Genomic DNA, 14,532 nt, shown 5'->3' with positions numbered 1-14,532 from the left:
ATGCAAGAGGACCGGACTGATATAAGACACCCAGAACGATCTGGGGTAGTATGCGCTCTAGACTCCACCTATAATCGTGAAAAGATGAAGATGCCTGCCGGATCGTTCTTGTTATCTTCGTAGACAAGCAGGGGCGGGTTGAGAGGCAGAAGATAAGGCTAAACGCTAGTCTTGGCCAGATCAAATGCGCACGCCGTTATAGGCCTGGTAACGATGGGGATCGTGGACCTGAGCTGAGAGAGTGAAAGAGGGTAATGTGGAGCCCCCCGTGGAGAGAGAATGAGTATTGAAATGGACGGTTGAAAAGATTGAAGAACAGCAAATTGTGATGAATACGACAGCCAGAGTCCATTTCTGTCCGGTATCGAGATTTTTCTTCCCTCCCCTTCTCCTTGGCCTGCCATAGAAGCGCTAGGTCGCCAAGTCGCATCGGTTATGTCGACCTAAATGAGGGAGTGTGGCGACTTTGTCCTTCATATCTTTTTTTTTTAACCTTGGGTCTGGTGCTCTCAGACTTCATTGAGTCGCTCATCTCCCTGGGCAAGGCGTTGGAATCAGTGCTAAAGGTCCAGTCTAGCTTGAAGTGGTATAGAATATGAAAATGCCCCGGATAGGGTCGCTCTGGCTAAATGACCCGCATCTGGTTGCCCTTCTTGTTCGACTTCCAAGAACTTCTTCTGCAGATACTACATACGTAGGTCAACTGGGGGACGATGTTGACGTTGGTGGTCAGCTCTGCACATGTGAGCACCAAGAAAAAAAAACATGTGGACGAGGGTCGCAGTTTGTGCCACTTCTGTCAATTAGTGCATTACCGACACGCTGGTAATCATGCAGCAGCCCGCTGAAGTGTACCGAAACACGGTCAGCGGTAGCGTTTGTACCCAGGTTAGTACCTAGATAACGTTCAAGGATCCGATAAGCTTCAAGGTTTGTCTGTAATCTCCAAATTTCGTGCAGTACAACGGTATATTCGTACAAGGATTGTGTCTATTTTCCGAACTATTTTCTGCAGCGGCAAATGTGGCAGCATAACACTGCTGATATCGTGCCGGGTCCTGAAAGATTGTGAAAGACCATTTTTGCCGGATTGCATGCCACCGGCCACTGCCACAACCTCTCCGGCATTCTTGAGTGAACATCTTCCAATTGCCAAGAAGACAATCGTCACGTATATCCACTATTTATATGGTCTGTGTAGTGAAGCTCTTATTCTGGCCATCATCGGCGTCAGCTCCGAAAAGCCCACGTAGGACCTCCGACAGCCCCCCCCCCTGGCCCGTTCCGTCGGCCCTCGGATCGCACCCAACCAATCCTTTTGGCTGATCGTTGGGCTTCTATACGGAAATAGAATGTCTCCTTGATGGGAATAAGGGCAAAACGTCAAAAACGGTAGCGGCCGCCATTAGGCCTGGGCGCAATGGCGCAAAATTTCTGTCTCCGGAAGCCGGAGCCGCAACACCATAGTTAGTACATAAGAAATCAACCAGGGCTAAGAAGACAGTATTTCACGATGTTCTCGGAAATTCAGTTGGCAACAAAATCGCAGACTTCCGGTCTTGCAACTCCCGTTTTTCAATCATCGCCGACAACATGGGAACCGCCCAAGCCGCCGGTACGGACCCTGAAAAGGAGGTGCCCAGTGTGGTACAGGAAGGCACTTTAACTCCGATCAACGACATTGAATCAGCGACGGAAGAACCATATAGTATTTACACGAGGAAACAAAAATGGTTCATTGTCGGAATAGTGGCAGTGGCTGGTTTTCACAGGTGCGTTGAATTTTGGCCTATAGATGTGTCTGTCGTGGCTAACCTTAACTTTTGCGCCTTAGCCCCTTGCCAGCTAACATTTATTTCCCGGCGATTCCCATGATGGCCGAGGCTTTTGGAACTTCAGAAGAAGTCATCAATCAAACAGTTACGGCCTATTTGGTGATGCAGGGCATTTGTAAGGAGACTCGCCCTCTGGATTTTCATTCAATTTCTGCAATGACATATTTCCGATCGAGACACGTGATGGCTGACGCATAGAACACACGCAGCTCCTATGCTCTGGGGTCCACTGTCAGATCGGTATGGAAGAAGACCAATCTTCTTGGGATGCTTGACGGTACTGATCGGCTCATGTATTGGATTGGCGTTGTGTCCCACCAATGCCTTTTGGTTACTGATCGTACTTCGATTATTGCAAGCCGGTGGGTGCGCGAGCATGATCGCCTTAGGTATGGGAATCACTCGTCATTCAATTTCAACGACTTGATTGCTTAACACAAATCAGGTGCGGGAGTTACTGGTGACATTGCTACACCGGAAGAGCGAGGTAGCTATTTTGGTTTGTTCAATCTTGGACCTATGCTTGCGCCTTGCATCGGGCCTGCGATCGGCGGTGCGTTAGCAGAGAATCTTGGCTGGAGGTCCATCTTCTGGGCTCTGGTCATCATGGCTGGATGCTGTTGGGTGATGCTCTACATGTAAGTGTCTCTATTTGAAATCATCCTTGATTTGATCTTGACAGTATCAAGCTTTTTGCCAGAGACGCTCCGACAATTAGCTGGAAACGGTAGCATCCCGTTGACAGGAATCCACAAACCCCTGATTACAGTGGTTGGGCGCGGCAAGAAGGCGGCCACTCCCGTCACTCTTCCTCCATCCACGAAAAAACAGTCGATCAATCCATTCATTCTCTTCACCTATCCCGACGTTGTCATTGCCTTGCTGTTTACTGGCGTCATATACTCGGTCAACTACAGCATCATGGCCACCATTTCATCCGCCTTTTCCGACGTCTATCCATGGCTGTCCGAGACTCTACTAGGTATCTGTTACCTTCCGACGGGCCTTGGCATGATTGTCGGCACGCAAGTGACTGGAAGATTATTGGATCACGAGTATGCCAAGATCAAAAAGTCTCACGGCGAAGGGCCGTTTCCCAAGGAATACGCACGCCTGCGGACTATGCCTTACCACCTGATTGTATTTGTCATGGCGGTTGTTGGATGGGGTCTTGCACTAGGAAAGGCGGCGCAGTAAGTTATTCTGTTCTGCACTCATCAAAATGCTTGCTAATCTATTTCATCAGTGTCGCCGTGCCTCTTGTGATTTCCGTCATCCGTAAGTACCTGGTCAGCAACCGTTCGCAACTCACCATGAGCTAACATGATACAAGTCGGCTGGTGTGGCATGGCCGTACTCAACACTACAATGACCTTGATGATTGACATCCTGCAATCGCGCAGCTCCGGGGCCACGGCATGCACCAACTTTGTGCGCTGCTCGCTCGGCGCCATTGTCGTGGCCACGACAGATCGCATGATTACGAATCTCGGCTACATCTGGACCTACGTGATGCTGGCGGCCATCTGTGCCTGCATGTTGCCCGTCATGTACATACAGATGAAGATTGGCCCCAAGTGGCGGCTGCAAAGAGACGAGCTGGACATGTGAAATCGGGATGAACACCCGTCTAATCTAAAAACACAGCTCCAAATCGACGGCTTTACACGATCGAGGATGTGAACCCCTGTTACTATCAAAAACGTCGCTTACCAAAACCGGTTTCTCCCAAGCCTCGCGGGTGTATTTGATTGGGCCAGAGCGCTATTGGCTACCATCCACATGGATTCCAAACATGCACTCCGCACTTAATGACATCAGTGACAGGACGTCTATAAAACAATTTACGACACTGTCACGTAGTCGATTGGTCATCGATAATCATCATCCAAATCTCACGTCAAAACCGCCAAGTTTATCTCTTACGCGCGTACAATGCCTGCCGATCAAAAAGGTACTCATCAGTTGCAAACAACAGACAAAAGGCGGGACTAATTCAGAACAGATCCAGCAAAAACCTCTGCCGGGGATGATCCCCTCGAAAAGGCTGCAGCCAAACAAGAAAAGGGAGCAGCAGCAACCGAAGGAATTCTTGGGGAAGACGCCCTCGACGCGGCCATTGGCGACGAGGCCGACGATAACATTGCCGAACAGACGTCGGCCAGTGACGATCCTCTGGAAAAGGCAGAAGCAAAGAAGGAGAGTAGCTGAGGAGGACACTTTCACGCCCAGTATTGTAGCCGGGGTTGGATGGCAAATAAGCAACGAGAGCAGTGTATCGCTCGAGCCATCTCGGGAGTGGATGAGTTAGGGAGAAATCAGAGAAACGCATCAAACATTTTAGCCGCAACCAAAACCATGTGCTCTCATGGATTGAGTGGCCGCCCCGTAATCTCGGACGCCCTGTCGTGACCAAATGTATCGTACCCGGGCGGGGCCATGTTCCCGGATAGATACCCGTCCCCCTCCGTGCACTTCTTGATCATGTGTCTTCTCTTCGGGTACGCCTTGCGCAGGATATCTGCGGTGGCCTGAGAAGTTCCGTACAAAGGCGTTGACGAGCACAGTACAAGTCGTTGTCCGCCCAGGGCTTACGGGTGCTCGACGGGCAAAGACCTGGACTTTGGCCACGTTCCGCACGTCGATGTGGGACACCCCCCAACCGGCAGGACCTGGTGGATATTCCTGTCTCGAGAATACTTGCCAGATCAAGGCATTAGTAAAAATGATCTCCTCTTGAGGTTTGGGTAGAAAGAGGTGCGGTCCCGCGACGAAGCTGAATCCACGGTGGAACAAAGGTAAAGAATCTGTACAGCGCACACTGGATATAAAGTGAGGCTGCTACTCTTGGACATACTGACAGGATGCGCGCTCGGCCTTGAACTTGCTGGCACCTCAACGATGTCCAAGGGGCCATCATCAGAAGATCTCGTCGGCGCGGCCGATTGACGTGATCGAAACGTGCCACGTACAGGATATCCAGCTTTCAGAAAAGCACTTCCGATGTAGCCATGTACGCCTGTGATGAGAAAACGCCGTCTAGAGGTCACCATGTATTGTATGATAACAAGTTCAACTGTAAAACACAAGCATATTTTCAGGAAGGCGTTATGCCGGAGCAGACGATTTGCAGCACTTGTTGCATGCTCGACCTGCCCAGGTAATCATATGATTGAACCATCACACACACATTTTTGAATGCTTTTTTCGCGCCGTCATTAAGAAGTGCGATCGAGGAAGGTCCCTTTGATGTCAGCACGACCTTGATCCTAAGCAGAGCCATCATCTTTGCAGGAGCGCAATCGAGATCAAGTCCATTTGCCAATCATGATTTCTCTATAAAACACAGTGATTAGTTGCGGCTCGGCCAAGCACTGTATCTAAACAAACACTTTTACACTACCAGTCCGTCAGGCCTATGCATTTTGGCGCAAACTTTGGCAGCATAAATGACCAACTCTAGTCAACGTGCGGGCGCTTGCTCCCCGCATATCGTCGGCATCTAGCCCAACTGTCTGTAAAACTGTATAGACTTGTCTCAATCCAAAGAACAATGCTCAGACACGCAAAGCCGGGACCATGAATCCGGGACCATCAATGAATCATCAAGGCAGGAGTGGAATGCATTGTCTTTTAGAGAGCTTTTGGTGCCCTTACTATCTCATTAATTAACCGCGGTACATTTGCCTGTAATCAATGTCCGCATCCCGCTGTTTGATGGAGAGGTCGACGTCTCTATGCCAGTGCCTGATGCTATTCCGTACAGACTTTTCGTATGCAGGCATTGTCATGAAGGCGTGAGCAAACTGCCCATGCGCCCCTGTTGCAAGCTGTTCAGTCTGATTGTAAGCTTTGATAAGCACGGAGACTGTGCCTTCGTCCAAGTACAGGCCGGAATGGCTCATTTCCTCCAATAGTGTCATCATATTAGTCAGATCACCATGTCTTCCATAGTAAATGCCCAAGAGTTCATTGTAAAAAGGAGTCGAGACACCAAGCACAAAGGATTCCAGGCCAAGCTCCTTGATCCGAGGCAAAACGGACAGAGCCAGAGGTGATGGTGTCACAAAGCCCTTGTCAAGGAGACGAAGTCCGAATAGGAGAAATGAAGGGTATAGTGGACCGTAGACGTATAGGTTCAACTTTGGATCGCCCTCAAAGACATCTTCTTTTGATTCATGTGGCAGCCCCGTCGCTTGCTCTTGTGCTTGGCGCTTCTTCTTTCTATCCTTACGTCTTGCCTTTCCGCTAATCTTTACGGGGGCCGTGACGTTGTGCAGGCCGAGTTTTTGAGGATATGTGAAAACTTCGCGCTCCATGATATCCCAAAGCTCAAAATCAGACTTGGCAGTCGACATGAGATCTTCTACGCGCTTTTGTTCTGGGTATCGCTTCGCATCCACTTCGACTAGTCGCATGGTGGAATTCTTTGGTGTCTCCCATATTTCATCCGAACTGTTCGCATCGCCGTCGGCGGTAGTTGAAGCCGCAGCCGGCGCATACGACGACGGGTGGTCTGGATTGAGGAGTTCAAAAGCTCGAGTGGCGGCAGCTCGGAGGGAGGGGGGAAATCTGAGCAGTGCCTTTTCCTTGTCCTTGGCTGCTGATACCATCTGGGCGGCAGAGATTGGTTTTCCGCGGAGTCCCTTGCCAGCATCGTCAGACGCGGCGGCTTCCAGAATCAAGTTGGCCGCGCGCCGCGTAGTTTCGGAAGATTGCGCATTTCTGTCTTGTTGTGGTCTGGGCTTGAGACCTCGCGCAGCAATGTCGGAGAAGATGCGATCAAAGGTCTGTCGCTCTGTTGGGGTGATGGTGCCGCGTGTTTCCTTGGTGTCTTCCAGCGGCAGTACATCTTCAGGAATTTCTCGTGCGAAAGGAATGTGGTCGTCACTTTTTCGTCGATGCGAAGGTGAGACATGCATAGAGCGGGTTATGCTGGGGAGACGTCGACATCGAAGAATGGTTCGAGTCTGGTACAGGAACAGTAGCGGTGGTGTTGACATGGCTGAGAATACTAGATGAAAGCTGACGTCTTTACGTCCGTACCTTGATCGAGTGAGTCAGAGTGGCGGTTGCAAAGACAGACCTGGGCCTGGCCGTGAGGGGACGAATATTTGTCAAGTCTAGAGGCTTACGTTGGGTCATAGCCTGGAAAGAAAAATGTCTGGCGTTGGTCGATTGACTTTCTCTCTGGCGTTCTCTAAAAGTTGCATTGCAGGTCTTATCGATAAAAGCTTGCATCTGGGCCTGGGGCCCTGGCAGACGACTGAGACCAGTAACGGGTGCGCCCGTATGCAAGCACCAGGTACCTGTAGGTGCGCTGCAAGTCAGCCAACCAGCAATTCGTTTAGCGCACCGCGGATCCGCTGACACTTTACGCGAACACCCCTGACTTCGCGTCTCTCTTTCTCACTGGGGGGAGTTTTCTGCCTACGGTAGGTTAATGACGATGATGCAAGTCGAGTAAAGCGCGTCACGATCTAGACTCACTGTCAACATCAACCCCAGACCCCTCGGATTGCTGCCTGATTGAGCATTCAAACGTGTCAAACAATCAATTGTGCTTTCAATTGTGTCTGCAGAATATATTATTTTTTTTGTAATCTTTGTCGTAAAGCAACAAGACCAGTGCTCAGACCTGCCATTGCATTCCTCTCAATCCGGAAGCAGTTTTTTTCTTTGCGCTAGCCAGTCACTCAGCCAAACTCGCAGTTTAACAAACGTGCCACAAACACAATCGCATTCATTGTTTGCTGCTACGAGTCAACTGTGGTCCTATAAATTCGAATTGACAGCTGTACCTTGCTGTATCACGACCGTTGCATCCACCGTCGCGTCCGAGGAATCAACGCCATGGCCCCCGGGGGTATAAGTGCCTTTGAGGCGCGGAGACGAGAAAATGTTGCCAACAATGCGAAACTCCTCCAAGAATCTCAGGCGATCGGTGCCAAAATGGCAAAGGCGGCCAAGCCTCCACCCAAGCCTGCGACTACAAGAAAGAGGAAATCCTCCCCCGTCCAGCGAACGAGGGTAATGCCCACACGATCGAGTGCCCGACTCTCGGCAGGACCCGGGGCCGATGTCGAATTCGAATCGCTCAAGACGGCGGGCGAGCTGGTGGAGGAACAGAAGCCGTCAAAACGTGCTCGGGTCACGGAAGATCTCAAATTGGACAAGGTGACACTAGAGGGATCGAGATGGACTAACGGCGATGCCCTGGCAAGTTTTACACAGGGGGCACAGCCCGGCTTCAGAACTTTCACCGAAGAGGACATCAAGGAGACGTCAGATGAGAAGCTCAAGGAGGTCCGCAAGGGCATGGCCGAGCTCGAGCTCTATGATGGGTGGCTGCCAAATGGTAAGACTTGCCCCATTCTCTGCGCACACCACCATGGTTCTCTTGTTTGCTTGTTGCTGATATAATCTAGACATCAAAATTACCCCAGAGCGTATATACTCGTTGACGTTTCACCCGATTCGAGACAAGCCCATTGTATTTGCCGGAGACAAGAAGGGCGTCATGGGTGTCTTTGATGCTTCGCAGGATAAACCTCAATACGACGAGGATGACGAAGATCCAGACATTCCCTATCCCCAAGTATCGGCCTTTGAGATGCACAGCAGAACAATTTCTTCAATCATTGTACCCGAGTTCGACTCCAACTCGGTTCTTAGTGCCTCCTACGATTCTACTATTCGGTGTCTTGACCTGCAGACGCGGGTGAGTAGCGTAGTATGGCAGCCAGAGGATGAGGACACGGATCTGGGCATCACATGTGTGGACGTGCCAGCGGACTCAAAGGATGTCTTGATATTTTCTACAATGCTGGGCTCTATGGGTCGGTTCGATCGTCGCTCCAAGGCCAAGGCGGAGATTTGGAATCTATGTGATAACAAGATTGGTGGGTTTTCTCTCAACCCATTGCTTCCTCACCTTGTGGCAACCGCCTCCTTGGATCGTACACTCAAGATTTGGGACTTGCGAATGATCAAGGGCAAAGGGGAAATGCGCCGCCCTGCTCTGGTCGGTGAGCATATATCTCGCCTCTCTGTCTCGCACGCGTCATGGAGTAAGAGTGGCCATGTCGCGACATCGTCTTATGATGACACTGTCAAGATTTATGATTTTGAGAAGGCTGTCAAGTGGAAGCCCGGACAGGATATCGGAGATGATGAGATGGAACCGGCTACACAGATCCGACACAATAACCAAACCGGTCGATGGGTGACTATTCTCAAGCCTCAGTGGCAGCTGAACCCCTCCGATGGCGTCAACAAGTTCGCCATAGCGAACATGAATCGCTTCGTCGATGTCTATGACAGCAACGGCGAACAGCTTGCGCAGCTGAGCGGAGAGGGCATCACCGCTGTGCCAGCCGTGGCCCAGTTGCATCCTACTCAAAATTGGGTCGCCGGAGGAACGGGGAGTGGCAAGTTGTGTCTGTGGATGTAGATGGACGCGTCACCAATGTAGCATGAATAGACGAGAGTGGGCCGGCCAAGTCAAGTTTACCGCCTTTGCGCTTGTATACTCCCATCGACATATTTGCGTTGCCATCTACGATTTCTCTTTTCGGGTTGATTTATCCCCGGCGGGCAACGCTGTGTAAATCATGTAGTGCAAAAATTCCGACAACGCCTCGGCGTTGCGGACCTTTTTTTTCGGTGTAAGAATGCGACAAAACTGTCATTTGGCTTGTCTGAGACATTGGATAGCCTCATGGGAAAGGCCACTTACGCAAGCCAACCAATGTTTTTCCACACGTGGGATTCTGTCAAAGTGATATAATATTGACACTGCAAGCTGACCCCTTGGGAAATCGTCTCTTCTTCTACGTCATTGGTCGTTATTGCTTACCGGATGTAAAATAAATCTGACGGCGGCTCAAGCTGAGAAGATCTGGAGGCGTCAATATTCTCCCGGGGTTCTTTTGGGCAGGACTCGCCCACATGGTGAGATTTAGGCGGTGCGACTCATGATACACCCCATTTCGAGAAATAGGAGTATACGATCCGGGCATCGTGCATGGTGCTGGGAGGGGCCCTCCTTCCCGAAAGGGCGATAAAAAGCAATTCATATGTTTCATATATCACGAGTCTAAAGCCATGAAAGTTTGTTATTACCTCACAGGCTTGCGGGCTAGATGGCTCACCTCTTGAATGGGATCGCCCGGGTTTCACTTGTTGTGTAACAGACAGCTGGGAAAGCCAGCCATTGTCTCAGATCATATAAGAAAAAGTTCCTGTAGAATTCACGTATGAAATGAGTATATAAACAGATCAGATTCCGGACTTTGAATGATATCCAAGAAAACAAAACAAACAAACAACACATTCGAGCTTTAGCCAACATTGCTACTACCTCCCCCAAACTTACATAACATTGATTCAACAACACAATCTTCAACGAGCCTCAATTACAACCATGTCCTCCAACAACCTGCAGCTCAGCAAGCTTTTGCTTACCGCACTGGTTCTTCCCCTGTCCTTCTACTCTGGTTCAAACGCAAGCCCCGTGGAAGATGGACACTTCGAAGTTGGAACGCCCTTGCTGAGCGTGGAGATCTCTACTCGAGAGGCTGCACCCGAAGCTGTCGACCACGTCCAGCTAGAATCCCGCGCCACTTTGACTCTCGACCAGAACACTGGCCTCACGGTACAGAACAACGGACGCAAGTCCTTGAACGAAGTCCTCCTCGTCTGGGACGACACCCTGACGGCTCACGCTCAGCAATGGGCCAACTACCTGGCACAGATTGACCAGCTGCAACACTCCACTTCTTCTCAGCGCCCTGGCGAGGGAGAGAACTTGGCATATGCCTGGTAAGCTTACTTTCTGGACTTTGTAGAATTCACCCAGTGTGCTGACTCTGTTTTCCCCCAGGGCTACCAACGGCATCAAGTATCCCCAGACTCAAGCCTCTCAGGGATGGATGGCAGAGAAGTCCAGCTACAACGGAGAGGTCATTCCTCAGGGTAACTTTAACGCTTATGGTCACTACAGTGAGTGAATCCAATCCCCTTTGGAGATTCAAATATCCTGGGACTTCTTATACTGACCTGGGATTGCCCAAAAGCTCAATGCGTATGGAACACTACCACCAAGATTGGAATGGCTAATGCCACGGCCTCAAACGGCGGCGTCTACACTGTCGCCAGATACTCTCCTCCCGGCAACTACGTCGGCCAGAAGCCCTACTAGAGCATCAGACGACTAGAATCGAGTAAAGAAGTCTCTACACCGCGGCGACGCGCCATCTCTCCATATATACATAGTCCGACCTGTTTCCTTGTTTGCTAATGATTGGATTTTTCTTGACGATTATCAACACGAGTCTTACGAACTTACGAGTGAGAGGAGGATCTCTCTTGAATATTTGTTCCCTATTTTTCTTTTAACCCCCTAGTAGCATACCTCGACGATGCAAACTCACTCGTTGATACCCCTTCATCTGTATCTACCCTTATGTCTATAGTCACCTAGCACTTTAGTATATAGCCCACTCATTTAATGACAAAAAAACCAGAAAAGGATTTCTATTCCTCAAACCAAACCGCTTCGCATCAAAATTCCAAGGGTATTTTTGTTGACCACTGTCTAACTGTGTTGCCAAGCCAGCCTTATTCCGTTCTCTCTCCATCGGGAATGCCGCGGGATCTACGGCCGAACCCGCAATTACCCTGGTTCCCTATATCTGCACATTTTGGGGGGTGGAAACCGTTGCGCGGTTCGGATGATGCCGACAAAAGGCTATTGATTGGAAATGTCTCATCCCTCGAATGCCCTATTGCAATCTTTACCTTTTCGTTGGGGGAGAAACCAGTCCACATCATCTCGAGCGCCCCAGTTTGTGTAACTTGTCCTGAGCTTGAGTCAAGGGAATCCGGCACAACAAGAGGCAAGACTTGCCGACTTTCCTGATTATAATGACACCAAAGACCCTCTATCCAGGCGTGGCATTGGTCACTGGCGCCGCGGGGACTGGTATGTGGCATCACGTTACCATGATACTTGAAGAAGAGAAATGAGCTAGTTTTCCTGATTTCTTTGCTTTTGCTCTTTCCAAAGGAATCGGCGCCGCAGTAGCCAAGGCGTTTGCGGCCGAAGGATGTAAGCGCATCGCCATTACGGATCGCAACACCGAGCTTTTGAGTGCCGTCGAACAGGCCATTCTAGGACAGCACGGCGGCAGTAGCAGCAGCAGCAGCAGCAACGACAACGACAACGGCAATGCCAGAATCGAGGTGCTCGCGATAGCCGGTGACATTGCCGACGCGGCGTTTGTGCAGAGCCTCGTGGACGAGGTCGTGGCCAGGTTCGGACGGCTAGACTACGCCGTCAATTGCGCGGGCGTGCCGGGCACGGGTCAGCGGTGCACTGAGACGAGCTTTGAGGATTTTGACCGCATCAATGGTAAATAGAATGAACAAAGTCTCCCCTCCCATCCTTTCTAGCTTGTTCTTTGCAGGACTAGGAACCCTTTGCTAACACGAGCTTTTCTGGGGGATCTGCACAGCCATCAATTATCGCGGGGTATGGTCATGCTCACGTGCGGAACTGGGTGCCATGATCAAGCAGGAACCTCTAGAAACCAACGTCTCGGGCCGCGCACCAGCTCGAGGGGCCATTGTGAACATTGCCAGTCAGCTAGGTATAGTTGGCAAGGCAAAGATGGGTAAGCAGAGTATAATTCAATTCCATATGATTCGTTCAAAGGGGACGATCTCATTGGTATCCACTACTACTGGGTATACTAATGGAATGGCTGGCCATCATAGGACCATACAGCGCGTCCAAGGCCGCCGTCATATCCCTCACGCGCTCCGACGCGATAGACTACGCCAAGGACGGCATCCGGGTCAACTGCGTCTGCCCGGGTGTTATTGAGACGCCCATGACGGTGTGGGACCACGAGAGCCGCCGCAGACAGGAGCCGTATGTTCAAATGGCCCCCGTCGGCCGGATTGGGCAGCCCGAGGAAATCGCAGACGCCGCGCTATTCCTCTGCTCCGCCAAGGCCAGCTTCGTACAAGGACATGCGATGGTCGTTGATGGCGGATACATCCTGACATAGAGGCCACGAGAGGGCTGTTATGTCGAGCCGACCCCTCTAGTCTCGTGCCACTTGTGGGGGAGAGAATATGGGGAGATGTTTTTGTGACGTAAATTTCTTGAAATGGACCATTCACTTATTCGTACCTATTCATCCTGTCGGAAGAGAAGCGGAGCTGCGGTGAGACAATAATATGTGTGTATGTGCCCTGCATCAGTAAATCGCAATAGTAAAAGAATTGAAGATCCAAGGATCCTCTCTCCTGATGAAAGCTTCACACCACTATTTCTAGCCACGTTCCGGTGGCTGCCCAGGGATGTGATATTAAGGTTCAGCGGCGCCTACCCGCCGGCATGGCAGTGGGTCGTTGATCAGCAGCGAGTCAAGATCGGCCGAATTTGGCCGCGCGGCGGAAGAGGGACCAGCAGCCAAAAAGGCGAGGAAATAGGGAGCATTGACGGAATAAATGGTGTCACTGCCGACAAGAAGGGAGGCGGAAAACTTGGGACCATCCAATCATCCAATGAGAGCAGCTCGAGTGCACGTGAATCGTGGTTCGCTATCCGCTTCATATGAAATCCATACCCATGAAGAGCAGCAGCAACTAGAACTGCAACAACTCAAGCAACTGAAACCGAATCTGTAAAGTCACTGTTCATTGATATCAAACCACGAAAACAATCAAACTTTTCAAATCACCTACCCAAACGCCAATAATTTAAAAAAAAAAAAAACATTCGCCATGGGTGACAAGCTGGAAGATGTGCGGCCCATGTTTGAGCTGAAGGGCCGCAACTATATCGTCACTGGTGGTGCTCAGGGAATCGGTTTCGCCGTGACCCGGGCAATTGCAGAGATGGGAGGAAATATTGCAGTTTTGGACATTCAACAAAAGCCGCTGGACGAATTCAACACCTTGTCTGAGCGATTTGGCGTCAAGACGGTATACATTCGTACCGATGTGACCAAGCAAGACGACCTCAACTCCAGTTTCGCAAAGGCCCTGGAAGAACTGGGCTCGATAGATGGCTGCGTTCCCGCTGCCGGTATTGCTATTGACAAGCCATTTATCGAGCAGACCTGGGAAGAATTTACAAGAATACAGGACATCAATGTAAGTTTTCTCGGCCAGAAAGGCATATATATTCATCAAATGCTCACTTAAAATGCAGGTCCGGGGCACATTTTTCGTCGCACAACTGTGCGCAAAGCAAATGCTGAAGCAAGGAAAGGGAGGCAGCATGGTCTTGATTGCTTCTCAGTCTGCACACATTGGACTGCCGGGCTACCGCATGGCCGCATACAACGCGTCCAAGGGTGGCATTCTGATGCTGTCCAAGGCGCTGGCTGTTGAGCTGGCACCTCACAATATTCGTGTCAACACCATTTCTCCCGGTTTCGTGGACTCTCAAATGACTAGGGACGTTCGCGCCTCCAAGACCAAGGGGCAGGGCGAGCAAATGTGGCTGGCTCCTCCCATGCAGCGACTCAGCACGCAAAACGATCTCACGGGCGCTGTTGTATACCTGCTGAGCGAGGCCGCCAAATTCACAACGGCTGCAGATATTCCCATTACTGGTGGATTGCATGCTGGAACTATTGATGGCTTGATCACTTATGAGTAACAAATGAATTACATAGTC

The 14,532-nt window shown here is 50.6% G+C and overlaps 7 protein-coding genes across 7 annotated transcripts; 6 read left to right on the top strand and 1 right to left on the bottom strand.

Annotated features, from left to right (window-relative positions):
• Positions 1 to 1,593: 1,593 nt before the first annotated feature.
• Positions 1,594 to 3,446, top strand: PFICI_03939 (uncharacterized protein; the record flags this gene model as incomplete). The annotated part of the gene is made up of 7 exons (XM_007832520.1): positions 1,594 to 1,772; positions 1,835 to 1,950; positions 2,045 to 2,224; positions 2,281 to 2,473; positions 2,525 to 3,028; positions 3,082 to 3,113; positions 3,169 to 3,446. The coding sequence occupies 7 exons, from the start codon at positions 1,594 to 1,596 to the stop codon at positions 3,444 to 3,446; spliced, it is 1,482 nt and encodes a 493-aa protein (XP_007830711.1).
• Positions 3,447 to 3,770: 324 nt separating this feature from the next.
• PFICI_03938 (uncharacterized protein) lies at positions 3,771 to 4,046 on the top strand (the record flags this gene model as incomplete). Its single annotated transcript, XM_007832519.1, has 2 exons — positions 3,771 to 3,789; positions 3,841 to 4,046. The coding sequence occupies 2 exons, from the start codon at positions 3,771 to 3,773 to the stop codon at positions 4,044 to 4,046; spliced, it is 225 nt and encodes a 74-aa protein (XP_007830710.1).
• A 1,457-nt stretch (positions 4,047 to 5,503) lies between these two features.
• PFICI_03937 (uncharacterized protein) lies at positions 5,504 to 6,838 on the bottom strand (the record flags this gene model as incomplete). The annotated part of the gene is made up of 1 exon (XM_007832518.1): positions 5,504 to 6,838. One exon carries the CDS (start codon positions 6,836 to 6,838, stop codon positions 5,504 to 5,506), a length of 1,335 nt encoding a protein of 444 aa, XP_007830709.1.
• Positions 6,839 to 7,688: 850 nt separating this feature from the next.
• On the top strand, positions 7,689 to 9,288 carry PFICI_03936 (WD repeat-containing protein; the record flags this gene model as incomplete). The annotated part of the gene is made up of 2 exons (XM_007832517.1): positions 7,689 to 8,193; positions 8,264 to 9,288. The coding sequence occupies 2 exons, from the start codon at positions 7,689 to 7,691 to the stop codon at positions 9,286 to 9,288; spliced, it is 1,530 nt and encodes a 509-aa protein (XP_007830708.1).
• Positions 9,289 to 10,260: 972 nt separating this feature from the next.
• PFICI_03935 (uncharacterized protein) lies at positions 10,261 to 11,037 on the top strand (the record flags this gene model as incomplete). Its single annotated transcript, XM_007832516.1, has 3 exons — positions 10,261 to 10,658; positions 10,720 to 10,838; positions 10,913 to 11,037. The coding sequence occupies 3 exons, from the start codon at positions 10,261 to 10,263 to the stop codon at positions 11,035 to 11,037; spliced, it is 642 nt and encodes a 213-aa protein (XP_007830707.1).
• Positions 11,038 to 11,762: 725 nt separating this feature from the next.
• Positions 11,763 to 12,910, top strand: PFICI_03934 (uncharacterized protein; the record flags this gene model as incomplete). Its single annotated transcript, XM_007832515.1, has 4 exons — positions 11,763 to 11,820; positions 11,905 to 12,249; positions 12,353 to 12,511; positions 12,615 to 12,910. The coding sequence occupies 4 exons, from the start codon at positions 11,763 to 11,765 to the stop codon at positions 12,908 to 12,910; spliced, it is 858 nt and encodes a 285-aa protein (XP_007830706.1).
• A 721-nt stretch (positions 12,911 to 13,631) lies between these two features.
• On the top strand, positions 13,632 to 14,514 carry PFICI_03933 (uncharacterized protein; the record flags this gene model as incomplete). Its single annotated transcript, XM_007832514.1, has 2 exons — positions 13,632 to 14,003; positions 14,062 to 14,514. 2 exons carry the CDS (start codon positions 13,632 to 13,634, stop codon positions 14,512 to 14,514), a joined length of 825 nt encoding a protein of 274 aa, XP_007830705.1.
• Positions 14,515 to 14,532: the final 18 nt, after the last annotated feature.

This window comes from Pestalotiopsis fici, assembly GCF_000516985.1.
Source record: "Pestalotiopsis fici W106-1 unplaced genomic scaffold PFICI_Scf_2, whole genome shotgun sequence".
NCBI classification, from domain to species: Eukaryota; Fungi; Ascomycota; class Sordariomycetes; order Amphisphaeriales; family Sporocadaceae; genus Pestalotiopsis; species Pestalotiopsis fici.
The sequence above is the reverse complement of the archived record's forward strand: the minus strand, read 5'-3'. Positions and strand labels throughout refer to the sequence as shown.